The sequence below is a fragment of the Diorhabda carinulata genome, chromosome 3 (assembly GCF_026250575.1).
Source record: "Diorhabda carinulata isolate Delta chromosome 3, icDioCari1.1, whole genome shotgun sequence".
NCBI classification, from domain to species: domain Eukaryota; kingdom Metazoa; phylum Arthropoda; class Insecta; order Coleoptera; family Chrysomelidae; genus Diorhabda; species Diorhabda carinulata.
The window spans coordinates 25,871,804-25,886,805 of NC_079462.1; the positions used below are offsets into that span (position 1 = coordinate 25,871,804).

The 15,002-nt window shown below is 31.6% G+C and overlaps 2 protein-coding genes across 5 annotated transcripts in view; one reads left to right on the forward strand and one right to left on the reverse strand.

The window, feature by feature from the left end:
• Window positions 1-265: 265 nt before the first annotated feature.
• On the reverse strand, window positions 266-4,526 carry LOC130891472 (centromere/kinetochore protein zw10 homolog). The gene is made up of 2 exons (XM_057796254.1): window positions 4,381-4,526; window positions 266-3,317 (listed from the first exon to the last, which is right to left on the reverse strand). The coding sequence occupies exon 2, from the start codon at window positions 3,136-3,138 to the stop codon at window positions 1,027-1,029; it is 2,112 nt and encodes a 703-aa protein (XP_057652237.1). The 5' UTR covers window positions 3,139-3,317; window positions 4,381-4,526; the 3' UTR covers window positions 266-1,026.
• Window positions 4,494-15,002, forward strand: part of LOC130891471 (V-type proton ATPase 116 kDa subunit a 1) — a 42,027-nt gene continuing 31,518 nt past the window's right edge. Inside the window, exon 1 of one of the 4 annotated variants that reach the window (XM_057796248.1) lies at window positions 4,494-4,898. The gene's annotated coding sequence lies outside the window, so the exon portion shown is untranslated. The remainder of the gene's footprint in view (window positions 4,899-15,002) is intronic. The other 3 variants (XM_057796249.1, XM_057796253.1, XM_057796252.1) reach the window with 3 other exon arrangements.

Consider the following 15,002-nt stretch of genomic DNA (forward strand, 5'->3'; position numbering starts at 1 on the left):
TGTATTAGTAGGGAGAACGTTATCATGTCATCCCTGACGATATCACCACTGGGCAGATATAATATAATAAGGTTTATTTGCTAGAACAAAATTCATTCTTTTTCATTTTAAAATTATTTGAAGTACAAAGAGAACAATGGAAAGGAAGGAAAACGTTGTTGGCCCATTTACATTTGAGAATATTTTAACTGTGATATAACTTTTCAATACTCAATAATACAAAACCTAATCCCATAAATACTAAATGTTGCGCATGGGATTCTATTCATTTGAGTATCTATCTAAAATGTATTAGGTAACTAAATAAAGACCTAACAGCATTTCTATTGCGAATTATTTTTGTCCCTCCTTCTTAATCAATAAAATTTATTAAGAACATTTCGATCTCACACATTTCAGTAATTATACAGTTTTGCTCCAAAATAGTAATGAAACCTTTGACTGAAAGACTTATTTGTTATGATGGTTTGTACATTAGAACTACTTTTTGTCTTAGTGTTATAGTTGTGGTCAATATTAAGTAGTATGTGTTAATTTTTGTAAATATAGATTATTAAATTATATATATAAGTTAATCTTATATCTACTAGGTTGGCTTCTTTAAGTAATAGATTAGACGAATATAAGTTGGGTTTATTGTACATAATTTTGAAGACTTTTTTTGTAATACATAAGATCAGGACTGGGTAGATGAAAGCCATTCCAAAATAAAATTTCCATCTATGGGTTTAAAGTTAGAATAAGTGCATTTCTAATTATTGACAGGAGTTTTAAGAAACGTAATCCAAATTTCATGCTACATCTCCACTTTCTTTTTGATAAAATAATTCACCATATTTCTGATCATACCATCTATTATCTACATAATATTTAAATGACAATGGAAAATTTTATGAAGATATAAAAATACTATATTAAATATCAAAATAAAGAAGCCATGAAATAAAATGTATTTTATTAAAACAATTTTTTTAATAGAAATTACAAATTTATCAAAATATATAATAGCAATAAGATGTAAAAAACTTAATCTTGAATCTTAGCCAACATTGCGTCCCTCCTATCAGACGCCTTGAACAAAGCTATAATAAGTTTTTTCAGCTCTAGAGGTTTGAACTGTAAAGCTAAAGGTCCTTTCCCATCAGCCCACCTATCATTTATATCAATCAAATTAGAATTTAACACAAAACTGATTTCGTTCAATTTGTACCATAAAGGAACATAGATACTAATTTCTTTGCTATTTGTAAACAATTTGGGTCCCCTACTAAGAACAATTTGGATAACTTCAACTAACTGCTCTGCCACAACCGAAGATATATCATTAAAATTTGTAATGGATTTAATCAGACAATTACAGAGAGAGTTCAGTATTATTCCTATTGTTTTATTATAAATAGAATAGGATAACACTTTGTGCCAAACAGTTCTTAATAATTCTTGTTGTCTAAGACATTGTTTAACACATTTTTCAGTAACTGGTTGCAACTCTTTTATTATATCACCATCCAATCCACTACCTTTCATTATTTCATTGATCTGATTAATTTGTCCTTTGACATATGAACTAAATAACTCTGAACCTGTTTGTCGTAATTGGCATATTTCTACTTCAAAATCTATACTAGAAATATTTAGAGTAGATGGAAGTTTCATCAAATAAATACCATTCCATTCAGTCAGTTTATGACTAATATACAAACAATTGTTATGGAATAGTGCTACTTGTTGGGGAATGGTCTTTAGCATTTTGTTATGATATTCAGGCACAAATTTTGTATAATTTCTAAAAATATTCTGTACAGTTACTAACAGTCTACCTGCATTTACATCAGTTCCCTTAATGGCTGTTTGTAATATCTTTTCGCAATAGTTCAATAATTCTAAAACATTTTTTGACACACAACATTGTAGAAATTGATCTACTTCACAACCCAATGGATTATCTGGATTATAAGGCACTCCAACTTCTGTTAAGTTATGTAAATCTTTTTTCATAATCTGTTCAGACTCTACAGAATATTCTTTACATTTTTTGTTGATAAACAGAATGTCAATATTGTTGGCATATTCTATGAGCGATGTTGTGTTTTCAGCAAACATTTTATGTTGTCTTAAAGTCTTTTCTAATTTCTCAGTTTCTTCTATAACTACTTTATAATTTTTTAAACCTTCAACTGTAGAAGGAATTGTATCTTCCAAGCAATGCTTTATAAGTAATTCTGATAGGTTGTCTCTAATATCACAACCAATATACTCTAAAGTTGTAAAAGTAGAACTTAGAGGAAAATTTAAGTTTTCAAGAAATTCTAGTAAAATTTTTAAATTTGAAAATACTTCATTATAAACAGATTTTTTGTTATTATCTATAATCTCTAATTTGATTAGAAAATAAATTTCATTTTGCTCACATTTTATATCAACAATATTGTCAACAATAGGTATAAAAAAGTTATTCCATAAAAATTTTGCTAAATTACTAAGTACAAAAATTACCGATTCATTATAAAACATTGCTAAAAGTGCTTGTTCTAACGAGTCAGTTACAGATATAATTTTAATGGTAGCCACATTATCATCTTTGTCTATGATAATTTTTTGTTTGAATACATTTTCAATTTCATTTATTAGACCTATTCTCCTCTCTCTAACAACCACTTTTAGTTCTTCCACAATTTGTAATTGTTCATCCTGTGGAATTGCATCTAAGGTATCTTCTAAATGGCATATTATCTGTTTACACTTCAAGTATTCTTTACGAGTTTGCAGAGTTGTATATTCTATTAGCTTCTCGTTTACTTCACAAAGTTGCAATACCAGCTTTAAACTGAGGTCGATTGTGTTCAAAGTATCTATATGTTCACAAAGTTCTTTATTTGATTTTAGGAGTTCTTTTTTTGTAACATTTTCCGCATGCTTATGTAACGTACCGATTTCCTCTTCAAGATTTTGAGCTGTACGAAGTAAACTTCGATTTTCTTTTGGACGTCCACTGTATTTAATGTATACATTATCAGTATATTCAACTAATTCACTTTTTATCTTCTCAATAGACAATTTCAATTCTGGTACCTTTTGATTGATCTGATCTATTTCTATTTTTTCTGCTGAAAATAAAACTTCAGCAAGCAAACTCATTTTAAAAGTAGTTTTATACTCAAGCGATTTTGATTTTAGTTGACGTTTACTATTTCCTCTTCTTTTTTAATGGACTCCAACCATACGTTCATGCAAGTAAGCAAATCAATCTATATTACGTGGGGAGTTCATGAACTACTGAATTTAATTCTCAAATAAAAGCGTTGATTGCATAAATTCTGGAAAAAAATAAGACAAAGAAATATCTGTTTTTAATAAAGGTGAAGTAAATTTCCAAAATATAGTTGAGTTCCTCAATATTGTTTTATAGTATATGAATCTTGATGTGAAACATATAAATGAGACTCTCATGTATTTACAAATATTTATATTTTTATTCTTTTTTCCTATATTACCAATATTGGAATGAACTCAATTTTTATGTCTTTTGTATAGCATAGTAACACAAGCAGCTAGTAACTTTTCATGTTTATTATATTAAAAATGTATTTTCATCACTTTTAACGCTTGTTAACTAAGTGATGTCAACAGTTTATAATATTAAATTAAAATTTGATAGTACTGATCAACATGTTGTTTATGACAGAATTATGAATACAGCTCTTAATTAACCTCAATCTCTTCAAGAAAAAAGGAAAAGAAAAACTCAAAGCTGGGACTTCAACAAGAACTTTGCAATTATAAGAATTTCCAATTTTTCACCTGGATAGAATGATTTATCGACTCATATTTTTGCCAATATCTTATATCAAGAATGAAATTATAACATTAACTTGTGATAATTCAATTATTCGCGAAAAATTCATTTAACGCTCTGTATGTATGTACGTTTATTTGATTCAAGAATTGGACTAAGGCCCCTAAACAATCAACTTTATTGTGCAATGATTGCACAATGATTGAACAAAAGTTTGAGTGGATTTAATTTTTATTGCATCATATTTTTCCATTGCATTGTGTAGGGTCAGTATTACGCAATATTTTTTAGTCTCTGTTTCGTCTTGACGAGAAGTACACGCGCGTGTGCATAATACTATTTTAATATTTTATTACTAAGCGCCTTTTAATCTTATTGTTCAATGAAATATATTGTACAATGTTATTGTAGGGTCTAGGGGCCGCCTGAGATACAGTCGCTCTTTATTACAATCAACAAGAAAAAAAATATCAACAAGTTCTACCTCACGGACAACCGTGTTATTCTACAATTGAATTAAATGATAATAAAGACGTATTGCCTATAAAACGACCACTTATCAATATAAAAAGAATAAACTCTACCTGGAAATATCGTTAAATTATACGGAAAAATAATTCCTTGGACTCCAAGTGTATCTATCAACTCCCTGTGTCGATAAGAGTCAAAATCGACTTGTCCACGAATAGCGAAATGTGTATTACTTCGATTGTAGTATGAAGCGCGGATTGACGATATAATTTATTTAGTTGTCACTTTATGCGATCGTTTAGTGGAAATAATAAAAAACGTTAGAATAACGACGTCAAAAATATTTTGCAGTGTTTATTTACGAATTAAGGGGACACAACAAATAGGTGAGCGTTCCAGACAAAACATTTATTTATAGAAATCGTTTGTTACCTAGACAAGATGTACACTAAACCTGATTCTTAGTTGTCCTCACGTTAATAATCGCTGCGTCTACGATGGAATTAGATCTAGTATTTTGCAAAGGTCATCAATACACCTGACTTGAATGTTTATTCAACGTATAGAAATTGTTGTGATTGCTACGAATTTCCGTGAACAGGTTATTTGTTTACAATTTATTGTGGTTGGAGTAAGTATTCATAATAGAATATTTTGATTTGTTTGAGATCTAAATTTTTTGTTTTGTCATTTTCGTGTAGTGAATAGGTATATTTCAACCCCGTTAAAAAGAGAATGGGTCCTTCATACAAGATGAAGCTCTAATTTGTATTTATTTTCTTTCTAAACTGAGAAAACTAATTTGTATTGCAATGGAAATAATAAAAAAATCATTTTTTATAAATAGAGTAGTAGAAAAGGGTATATAGTAAATGAATTTTTATAGCAGAAATAACTTGAGCTTCAACTATTTTAACTAGTTTGTCTCATAACATCGGATAACAAGACAAACAGTTCTTGTTTTTCATTCTAATACCATAGCCCAGATATGGGCGATCTTTTTAGAGGAAGAGACAGATGAAACAAAAAATTATATATCGGGTCAAACAAAAACTCCGGCTTTTTACTTTCGTTCTTCTTCAGTCATAGTTTCATGAGTGGCGTTGTTATGTTTTTTCATGAAGTGTCGTGAAGGTGACCTTGAAAACGGCTACAGCTTCGTTGCAAAGAAGGTTTATCCTTCATAGTTTATCCAAGTAAACCTTTCGCCACATTTAATCTATAAAATGAGTAGAATATATTTTGGTCTAACAAGTTTCTGAGTTTGACAACAGAGAGTAGACCTCCATATATCTTCCTAATCGCTTTCTAAGAGTTAGAGACGCAAATCCTACAGAGGTAGCTGTATTCAAAGAATGTGTCAGATTACTCTATCTGGCTGAGGTACTACTGAGTGATCGGCAATCCTTGGAAGAACTGAGAGGTTAGGACGGATATTGAGTGAAACGGTTTCATTAATAATAAGAGAATAAAATTTCTTGTGTCATGCACTCGATTTGATAATATTAACATAAGAAAAACTCAAGAATAAATGGCCGTCCACCATATGGTCCAATCCTTTGTAAATAATTAGGTAAAATTTTCCCTATTATTTGAATCTGGAAATGCGGCACTGTCATACAAAGTTGTTCCATATATTGCTCAGCGGTTAACTTCCCATAAAAGAAATATAGAATAATAAATTTCCCTTCCCAAATATAATTTTTTCGGTGCGCTGGGTGTGTTCTGATCGAATCCATTAGGGGTTTTCTTAAGGGCAATAGGGAGAATTATCTAGATTTACTGTACCAATTAAACAAAACGTTTCAAAATACTATGGTATTTGGATCATCATCATGGAATCATTTGGATTTGTATCACAATGCCTCATGAGTATTCCACAAAATTCAAAAACCGGAGCCATAATTAGAAATGTACTGCATCTCTCAGATGAGTTGCGTCCATTCAGTTTATGAATCATATTGCGCCTGTCAGAGGTTTAAAAACACGTAAGCTCCTAGGTCTTTGACTGTCCTAACTACACTGACTTTGATAACAATCCGCCTACGCGAAGTTTCCACTCTGCAAAGTGCAAACTCACACGTCAATGTCTACGTTTACTCGTTTATGAGACAGGTAGTACATCGGTGCTTTCCTCTTTCCTCACCCTCCGTTGACGAAGTCTTCACTCTCTCTCTACGTACCACGCATGTTTTTGTAGTTTCATTGAAAACCCTGTGGCGGGCCGCATTCGACTGGCAGGAGGGTCGCATTTAGCCCGGGGGTCGTACTTTGTTCATAACTGTCATAGTCGCTTTCCTGGTATCGGGTTTGCAATGTCTGTCGTGAAACATGGATCTTGAACAATGCATTAACATTATAATTTGTTATTAAAAAAGTGCTGAACGAACTCACTACATTTCTCTATAGTGACAACGTAATAACAGAGAAAACTATTTATAAGCATTTAGAAGTGAAAATAAATGGATTTAAGGACGAGGAATGATCGGGACGGCTTTGGACGACAAGAACAATTGAAAATTTGTGGTATTCGTATGATTATTCTAGAGCTTACTAAAGAACTAAGAATCTCGTGGGAATATGTGTATATAAAATTTGCAAAGAATAATGATTCACCTTACCCTACAAAGGCAATCATTCAAAGTCATGATTGTTGTTTACTACGATAATAAAGACGTAGTCCAATCAAAGTTCATTCCAAGAGGAACAAAATCCAAATAACAAGAGATCAATAGATCGATCGTAAAAATACGTGCGTTGAAAGAGACTTGAAGAATGCACGCTGTGCCACAAATCGGTTTTCGATCACGAGTTTCTGGTCGCTAAAAGTTTCTTTTCTTTTTAATTAGTCAGTTGATCGTACTTCGTAAGTATAATGGAGAGAAGAGTTACTATTTTTGAAATAATCATAACATTAAAAACTATGAATTTAAAGTTGGAACACAAATCTGATTAGAAAAAGAGGCATCTAAAGAAATTTTGATTGTAGCAAATACGTGATAATATTGATAATCGTCTCAATGATTTAAATAACATAATTTTTCGTCAAGCTCTTCATGAAATACTAACTAAACAAACTTTGGGGTAATTATGGTCATGCCAAGATATATCTCACCTGCGCTACCCCACAAAGACTGCTCAGTAGTACAAGAAAAATTTACTATGGATTCCTGTAAAAATAATACATTAAGCGGTTACAAGACAATAATAAGGCCAATAATAATTAACGAAGCTGATGTCTCTGGCTCGTCCCTGTTAAAAAGAATCATTAAGAGGAGCCCAATAGAAAAAAGACCGAGAGGGAATCCAAATATACGAAGATCTAAAAGTACTAGAAGCCGCGAATTGGAAGGAAATAGCGAGTGAAAAAAAAATGTTTTGCCTTTGGTTTCACATTTATGTATTGTATTTAGATTGGCCTTTAGATAACTGAAGGTTGTACCAACCTGATCTAATAGATACTGTTCATGAATCCTGTTTTTATTCTCATACCATCCCAGTCAAATACGATGTTTTTCTACATTATAATTAGAAAATATTTCCGAATTTCTATGGATAATAGACGTTTTAATTTGTTGTGATAATTGGGGATTCTATGCACATAAAAATTATACGTGAAACTAGCAATGAAACTAAAAATATTCGTTACGGATATCTTGCATTTTTTAGTAATAATTAAATTGCCGATCAATACAGTTATTGAATTTCATGTATAAACATAGTCGTTATTGATTTGGATAAAAATACAACGACCTCAATAAAAAGCTAGTTTTACTTTTCATTAAATAGTCTAAATATTCACGTAGGTGTGTAAAATCAGAAATATAGGGAATCGTGAGAAATAACTTTTGGCACAGTTAGTAACTATATGTTTATGTGCAACTCATTGTGAAAATCTACCAACAAAAAAACTGGTCTAAATATTTCAAGGACACATAAACGAACTGAAAACTGTGGTAAAAGGAAGTATTAAATATGCGGTTTCCGCTCAAATAAGCAATACAAAAATTAGGAGTTATTTAATATATATGATAAATTAAATGCAACTATTTAAATTGCTTTTACAATGAATCTCCTTTAAAAAAAGAATCTTCGGAAATGGGGCACCACCTCGGAAGGGATTTGAGGCGGAAGAATTTGGAGGGAACGCCTTTTCAAATGTAATGCTAAATAGGAAATCGACACTTGACACACTTAACATGTTATACATTTTTGAGTTTTCGAAAACGCGTTGGTTATATTGGGTTTAAGACACGAGTTTTTTGTTGAAAAACTAGTATATACATAGAAACATATATACAAAAAGAAATTTATTCACTCGCATAAACATACATGCATAAAAACACACATAGCCACCTGCACTCACGCACATACACTCGGAAAGTGAGAATGTGTACGTGTACCGGAAATTCGATGCATACATACCTGTATAAGTACCTGTATACAAAGTGATCAACATATTTCAAAGCAAATCTTAGACGATGTTATGAAACAATCGTTTAAGCCACAATCTCTTTAAAAATTAAGATTTCTGTTGAAAAACGTTTATTATTAGATAAAGAACAATATGTAAAAATATTCTACCAAACCCCAGAGAAATTCGTCATTTATATGTGGTAGTTCTAAGCAACTAATCGCGAATGCTGCTTCAAGACATTTACAATAATGATCTGTACCACATATACAAGAGGAATAGGTTAGCAATTGCTATTATTAGTAAGGTATTTGAAAATTATTTTTAGATAAATTTGATAAATACACATAAGGGGACGAAACAGCAGAAATATTGACTATCGATTTACAAAAAATCTATCCTTTTCCAAAGTAACCTACTAGAATTGTTTATTATAAGAGAAGTCAATAAATTGTGGATGAAACTATGAAAGCGCCCGTGAAAAGGTTACTTTTGTAGTCTGATTGTTGAGGAGGCCAGAACCGAAACAAGAAGTTTGTTTTGATTCTTAATCACATCTTGCAATATCTTTCTTCTCTGAAGTAAATCTCCTTAAAATGTTTGCTTTCGGATTACAGTTTCCTACCTAATAATAATAAAATTCATCAAAACTTTTGCGCCGTCGATAACTATTCAGATGTTATGAGGTCTTTCCTTAAAAGCAAGAGTTTATTGTTGAGTGCAGATATGATATAATCCAGCAATATGCAAAAAGCGATAACTAACCATACAACTGAGGTTAATAAAGAGGATATAAGCTGAGTGACAACACGGTGTTTATGAAAAAACACGTCTCACATCCACAGTATATGGAGATTTCCATTGAAAAAGCAGGAAAAAGAACTAAAACCTATCTTGAAACAAATAGAACCGCCTCTTCTTTGGCTACAGACATTCTTGAACTGGTTCCACAAGATGCAAAACCATTTTATGCTCTCCTAAGATCTGCTGGAGCTCAAGAATTTCAAGAGGAACTTGAAGTAATTGGATCCAGCTTAGATTCTAAGATTGACGAAATTTATCTAGAGGACGTTTAATTCTATTCCAAGAAAGTTTTTCCACTGTATTCTGTTACTATTAAATCATAATTACCTTGAGTGAAATGTTAATCATTATGTGTTCAATTCCTTATTGCAAAACTACTTTCTCCTCTTTTCAACCATTGTTTTTTGTGTCCCCGGTCTAAGGAGTTTGTACATGCACTGCGATCGGAAAGAGAACAAGATCCATCCTTTATTAGGTCTAGTCTGGATTTTATATTTTCATCTTCTCAATCTATTGTGATTGTAGATATTTTTGGTCTGATTAGCATTTAGATAAAAGCATATATATATATATATATATATATATATATATATATATATATATATATATATATATATATATATAGTATTGTATTAATAAAAAAGCAATAAAAGTATTACTCAAAACGCTGCTAAATATTTCACTAGGTTCGTTGGAACGATAAGAGTTCAGAATATATGGATTTACAAAAAATTCTGTTGACAACAACCTTAAATAAGTACCATTTAAATATTTTAGCTTGTTGGAAATAAATTATTCATATTTAAGCCTTGAAACCACGTCCTTTGCTGGTAAAATGTTTATCACGCTTATTCGGAAACAATTTTCCATGCTAGCTTGTCAATGTTGTTTACAGGGTCGACTTCAGAAATGAATTTGTTAATTCCATATTAATTAATAATCGTTCATTTGACTGCTAGAGTTATCCAGATCCAAAAATCAAAAACTACACCAATAAAAAATAAAGATAAATAAAAATAAACAATCTAATTTTAGTTAGCTACATAATTTAAATCATTTAGTCAGCATATAAAGATTTGGTTCCCATTAAAAATGTTGGATAACAGTACTTATTCTGTAAAGAGTTTTGATAATTGTAAGGAATTAAATCGATAAGCAACTAAATGAGTTGTGTAATAAATAATACTAGTTAATCAGCAACATGACACAATATATTAGCATCTTTATAAATAGTATTATTTTAAATTATCTGCGTAATGTTTTGTCACCATTGATTTTCATAAGTCAAGTATTTAACAATTATTCTTGTGGTTTCGATGAACACCTTCTTGCTCTTGTTTTCATACTGATTAATTTCGATTCTAATGAGTAAGTGGCAATATTGTTTTCAGGATAAAAGTTGAGGGTAGAGAGTTATAAGCTTCCAAAGTAGAACTATCCATGGTAAGAAGGATGAGGGTCATCAAACTATTGTTGGATACACTGAGCCAGCTATCCTTTTCTTCATTTTGTGATGATGGCAACATTTGACTGTTCTGTTTATGTTTATTGCTGTTGAATGTAATGTTTTTGTACTGGTTAATTTAGATTCTAATAAGTGGCAAAACTGTTTTCAGGATAAAAGTTAAGAGTAGAGAGTTTATAAGCTTCCAAAATATACCTATCCATACTGACTAATTTCGATTTAAATATCTATGCTAATCCAAGAGTGGAACCCCAGTAGTAAACAGCTTTGTAATGTATAGTGACGTTCAATTTGAATGCACGTTGGTTTATTGGTTAAACGGTTGTTATTGAGATTTTTATCATTACCTTATATTGCAATTAATCATCTAGATAAAATAGATATGATGAGATGAATATGAAAATAAATTGTGAGATGATGTTATTTGATATTTGTTTACAGAAAACATCAATATCGTTTACATACAGGGAAACAAATTTCAAATATTCATTCATTATAACGAAAATAACGAAACAACCATTTCGACTTCAATACTCGACACATTCTGTTTTGTCTTCTATCAACTGAAATAGGGTGCCTTGGAGTGCTAATTTTACTATAGTAGTGATAATAACAATAATCCAGATCAGTACCTTAGCTCCTAGCGACACGAAAACGTGATATCAACGTTTTTTAAACTGTTTCTGATATGCTAAAGTATATAGAGATGTATCTCTTTCTTCTAGGCTCCATGATAAAGATGAAGCCTTTAACGATCGATCCGGGTGAGACAAATATTTATACTTTTCATCACCAATGTAAAACTTCGATACAAAATTGAAAAAAACCCTAAAACGAACTATCAAGGCTGTGTTAGTTGTAAAAAAGTTATCTTGCTATTCTGAGAGACTTTGTAATTAATTTATCAAATCATTTTTGAGACTTATAAACATTATTGCTCGACACGAATACTGTGTAGTCTCCTATTGAAAAAAAAACGGATGGGTTTTGTTGAATCCTCAATTCGTATATACATAATTAGGTATAAGCTAGTGCATATTTGCACTTATTAAAAGTAGTACAAATTAATTCGGTTTTAAGTGTCAGTTTTAAATTTTATAACGTTTCCTGTAGCATTGTAGTCTTCAGGATTATTCCATTGTTCAAGCGAGTTTATCAAGTTAAAGGATTCGAAAAGGAAAACGGTGACAGTTAGATGGTCTGAGGATATATCAAGTGACTTTATAAATATTCACGAGAAATACGAGTATTTATGGAATACTAAACGTATTGAATATATAAATGGAGATGCTAGATCAAGAGCCATAATTAATGGTTGACATTCTAGAATTAGAAATACCGATGACGGCAGGCGAGGTGAAGAACAGAATAAAAGCAATTCATACTACCTGCATGGCAGGAGTTCGTGAAGTAGAAGATATCGCAATGTGTCCCATCAACATCAATAATCTACTGATGAAGAGACATGAATTACTCCATCTTATACAACCATTCAAAATTATTGAAATATGCAATGCTCTTGTGATCAGTATATGGAACAATTATAAGAATTGAGCTACTCCAGACTTGTATCAGACCCGTAATGTCCGCGAGGACACCAACAAGACGAAACAAATGCTGAGGGTGGCCGAGATGAAAACATTGAGAACAATAGTTGGGAAAACAAGAAGAGACAGAGTAAGAAATACAGATGTTAAAGAGCAATGCGGGATACAAGACATTGTGAGATGGGGAAGACAACGTAAGAGGCAGTGGTACAACCATGTAACCGGATGGACGAGAACAGACTTCCGAGAATAATCCTAGAAAACAACCCGCCCGACTCAAGGCCTCCCGGGAGACCACCTAAAAGGTGGAAAGGTAGTTGGCAATCCACCTCTCAGGAAAAGATGCAGAGGCAGCTTCAGAATTAACAGATCGACAGATCTCCAAGAAGTAGTAGAAGAAGAAGAAGAGCTACTTCAATGCACAGCATTCTTATGATCACTGCATAAGAGAATCAATTGAACACAAAAACAATCAACCGAGATACTATTTAGTAAAACATTCTATTATGTAACTAAATTATGTTAATTTTTAAGGAATTCAAAAGAAGAGAATAAAAGCTTTAGTTTCTAATACTGCTTATTGTACCGATTTTAAATTAACTGATTCTAGTAAAGCAATCAAAGCTGAAAATTACCATCAAAATAACAAATTAAATTATTAGTTTAAAGACACTAAAACAGTACTTGTGATTTATGTAGAAAATTATGAGTAAATTTAAATTAAACTAAGAATTCGTCAACTTTTAACTTTTTAGTTTAATTCCTTAATTTTGTGAGGTTATAAGCGCAGAAGCCGTTAGGTCAGTCTGTATTAGCAGATAATTTTTTGGTTACAACATATTTGTTTTTTGAGTAATTGAAATATTATTTGCGTGATGCGCCGATTTCCGCTGATATAAAAAAATAGGAAAAAGCAAAGTCTGAAAGTCAGCAATGTCCTTTAGACGATGAAACACTGGTAGACAAATCAGGAACTTTCCACGCTTTTATTGGTTTACTTTTATTTACTGCAGAAGCCAAAAAATACTACGAAGAAATTTTAGTTTAATTTTAATTTCAATTGAGTTTTAACTTTGGCTAAAACCAAGCTTAAGTTTACAGAGAAGGTTATTTTAAGCTTATTGTGCACCACCGTGAGTTATCCACTATCTAACCCATATTCTGTTCCTATTATGTTTTTTTTTTCTTACGCACAATACTTCAATTAGAACTAACTTATTTCGAGAATAACTTTAACTGCAATTACTTTTACCATCTTAAATCAAATGTATTTATTTTAAGAATATGTTTTTATCCACAATTGAAAGCATGTCACTTGACTTGATCAACTCACTTGAACAGTGTAAACGCCCCTTTCAGCTGAACACCTTGACAACCGGCCAGGGCGATACAAATATTTTGCAACAATTGCGAATGCACCGTATCGCTCGTCTTATTTCACAAGGTAAAATTTCAAAATATGCTGAAACGAAATAAAGTATCAATATTAATAATAAACTCAAATTATAAAGAATAATAATTCCAATGAATAATCATTCCAGTCGAACAGATATTTTAAATGAAAACCACAGGAGGAAAAGTTGATGTTACAGTAATTTTGGATTGTAAACACCTTGTAGAAAACATTAGCATAACTGTTTTCAGAACAAAAGATGGGGGTAGAAAGCTATAAGCTCTTAAACTAGACAGTGGAAAAGGATGTTCGTGAATGTAAGCTAAATGGTTCAAGATCCTCAAACTATTATTGGATACACTGAGTCAGGGTGCCCTTTTCTTAATGTTCTTATGGTTACGACAGATGAAAATTTATGCAATCTTCCTTTGACTAGACGCGAGATGCTGGTAAGAAAATAAGGTTATATACTCATGAGATTAGTGTTAAAGTAGTAAAGGCTTACGTTTTGAATGGTTTATAAAATGCTCAATATACCGTGGACAGATATGCTAACAAACGATGCAGTTTAACAGAGCAAACGCGGTTCGTGAGTTGGTGGATAACATTAAGTGCAGGAAAATAGCTTATTTGGGAGAAATAATGCGTGGAAGCCGGTTTAATATCCTCCAGTTGATTATGTTGGGTAAAGTTGAGGCGTAGAGGAATTGGACGGAAACAAGCCTTTTGGTTAAAGAATATTAGAGTATGGACTGGGATAAGAGAAGCAGGACAGTTATGTAGACTAGGTCAAGATAGGGAAAGTTTTGCCATGCTGATCGCCAACTTCAAGGGGACTTGATACGGTACGCTAAGAAGAAGAAGAACAAAAAGTGATCATTCAAAGATTTAATGACATCAAGTCATATGATGAATAATTTGCGTAAATGTGTGGCCTTATTACCTGCGAACTCGATATCGTTTTAAAATGTCTGAAAATGAAGTAAGTTTTTACGCATACTCTTATTCCTATGAGATTAGAAATGGTGAGCTAAGAGAAATTGAAACAACAAATGCCCTTAAAGACATGCGTTGAAAACATAGCTCGAGGCAAAACAAGTTGTTTTATGTTT